This window comes from Orycteropus afer, unplaced genomic scaffold (genome assembly GCF_000298275.1).
Source record: "Orycteropus afer afer isolate SDZICR_OR568_19922 unplaced genomic scaffold, OryAfe1.0 scaffold00110, whole genome shotgun sequence".
Taxonomy (NCBI): Eukaryota; Metazoa; Chordata; class Mammalia; order Tubulidentata; family Orycteropodidae; genus Orycteropus; species Orycteropus afer.
Genome location: NW_006921697.1, coordinates 634958 through 637266, shown reverse-complemented (window position 1 = coordinate 637266; position 2309 = coordinate 634958). Strand labels below are relative to the sequence as shown.

At 37.5% G+C, this 2309-nt stretch overlaps 1 protein-coding gene across 1 annotated transcript in view; it reads right to left on the bottom strand.

Annotated features, from left to right (window-relative positions):
* Positions 1–2309, bottom strand: part of SPINK5 (serine peptidase inhibitor Kazal type 5) — a 106460-nt gene that overhangs the window by 44845 nt on the left and 59306 nt on the right. The window contains exons 13-15 of the mRNA XM_007943647.1: positions 1719–1846; positions 758–839; positions 114–241 (exon numbers count right to left, since the gene is read on the bottom strand). Of these exons, the coding sequence (XP_007941838.1) occupies positions 114–241; positions 758–839; positions 1719–1846 (338 nt within the window). The remainder of the gene's footprint in view (positions 1–113; positions 242–757; positions 840–1718; positions 1847–2309) is intronic.

Sequence of the window (2309 nt, the reverse complement as noted above, 5' to 3'; positions counted from 1 at the left end):
AATGAGTGTTATGCTCAAGGGGGAAAATGCATTTCCATCATATTTTAAAAACTTTCCATAGCAGTTTCCTCTTCCCACTCCCTCAGAAGCACTGTGGTTACAGCTCTACTTACAAGAAAGCAACACACATGGAACAAACATTCCCATGCATTTTCCCATCTGGACCCTGGATGGGGTCATTCTCTCTAGTGCAGACAAGTTGTCCATTCTTCATAAATTTGCGATATTCACTGCACAACTCCTGTGAGATACAGGAAAGAAGTTGGATGGATTGGATCAGATCCCAAAAAATAGTTGAAGAGTTTGGAGAGTTCTGTTTTGTTTTGTTTATTTCTTAAGTGGAGGTCAGCAATTGGCTTATTTTGGAAGCCTCTTAACCCTGGAGGTATGCATATTTTTGAGTACATGTTAAAAGCTGTGCTTCTTCAACCTAGAAATTATCACAATTGTATTTTTGAAGTTGTTGTTGTTGTTGTTGTTATGTGCCATCGAGTCAGCCCTGACTCATAGCAAACCCTACTTGGGTTTCCTAGGCAATATTACTATGGAAGTAGATTGCCCAACCTTCCTTCTGAGGAGTGGCTGGTGGGTTTGAACCACCAGCCTTCTGGTCAGCAGTCAAGTGCCTTAGTCACTATGACATACAAACTGTAGAAATGTTTCATGTAGCTTCTAGGAGTTTATCAGTCCTCTAAACATTATATGGATCGCCAGATACAAATATCCCTGATTTATTTGTTCAATAAGGTTTACTCACCTCAAATGAAGGTATATTCTCAGATTGTCTTTTGTTTCTTAATTCACCTTCCTTCTTTTTCTTTTCTTCTTCTTCTGCTTGGCTAAAAGAGTAATTTTAAAAGGGATGGGTAAGAACAATAGACTCTCCAGTCTGAAAATGATCTGAAATATTTAATAGTTATAGATAATACTTAAGAAGCTGTGGTAGCATTGTGCCTAAAGTATTGGACTGCCAACTAGAAGGTTGGTGGTTCAAACCCACCAGCCACTCCACAGAAGGAAGACTGGGCAGTCTACTTCCATAAAGATTTACCACCTTGGAAACCCAAAGGGGGTAATATTTATTAATTTATACTACATACTTAGTCTTGTGCACCTACTATTAACTCCTCACAACTGCATGTAGCAGAATCTTTTGTAATATCCCCACGTTAGAGATAAGAAAACTGATTCTAAAAAGAACACATATGTTTCCCAGGGCACACATACAATAAGTACACACTAAAGATTTAAATCTTACTCCAGAGGTGTTTTTTCTAAACTTCTAATGCCACTACAATTTGTCTAGTTTTAACTATGCCAGTGAATTCTCTACTCACATTATCCTTGACACCTATGGTAGGTCATTCCTCAAACCATATAAAGTTCTTCCTAGTATTGATCCAGAAACTGTTTTCCATAGCTTTTGTCCTTTGGCCTCATCTTCACTCATGGAAAGAGCCTAGAACTGTACTGTTTCCACATTTGAAACCAAAAACTACTTGGATATTTAAAAGACTGACTTTTCCCTTGCCTAAGTGTGTTCAAGTGTTACCAGTCCTCACAGAACATGGTTTTATATTTCTTCAATCATGAGCTTCCTCTAAATATTTTCATTATTGTATTTTCCTATTGGACTGACACTCTCATAACTGAACAAAGAAAAGAAATTTAAAAATTAAACCATTCCCATTTTTCCAGCTGCAAGACAACTGACTCACAAGAAGGCCTCACACATGGAGCAGGTATTGCCATTCATTTTCCCATCAGGGCCCTGGATGGGATCATTTTCTCTGGTGCAAGGAAGTTTCCCATTCCTCACAAAGTTGCGGTACTCCCTGCACAGCTCCTAACAAGATAGAGAAAAAAGTTGGACATATATATTATTCTTATTCAAATTGCAAGTTTGAAATGTCAACATTGGCAAGATCACAGACTACAGTCTTCAGTATGGATTAAACCTCAACATAAAGAATACAAAAGTCCTCACGACTAGAACAATAAGTAACATCGTGGTTAATGGAGAGAAGATTGAAATTGTCAAGGATTTCATTTAACTTGGATCCACTATCAATGCCCATGTAAGCAGCAGTCAAGAAATGAAACAATATATTTTAGTGGGCAAATCTGCTGCAAAAGACTTCTTTAAAGTGTTGAAAAGCAAGAAATGTCACTTTGAGGACTAAGGTGCACCTGATTCAAGCCAAAATGTTTCCAACTGCCTTACACACATGTGAAAGCTCAACAATGAATAAGGAAGACAGAAGAAGAATCTATGCTTTTGAATGTTGGCAAATATATATATATATATA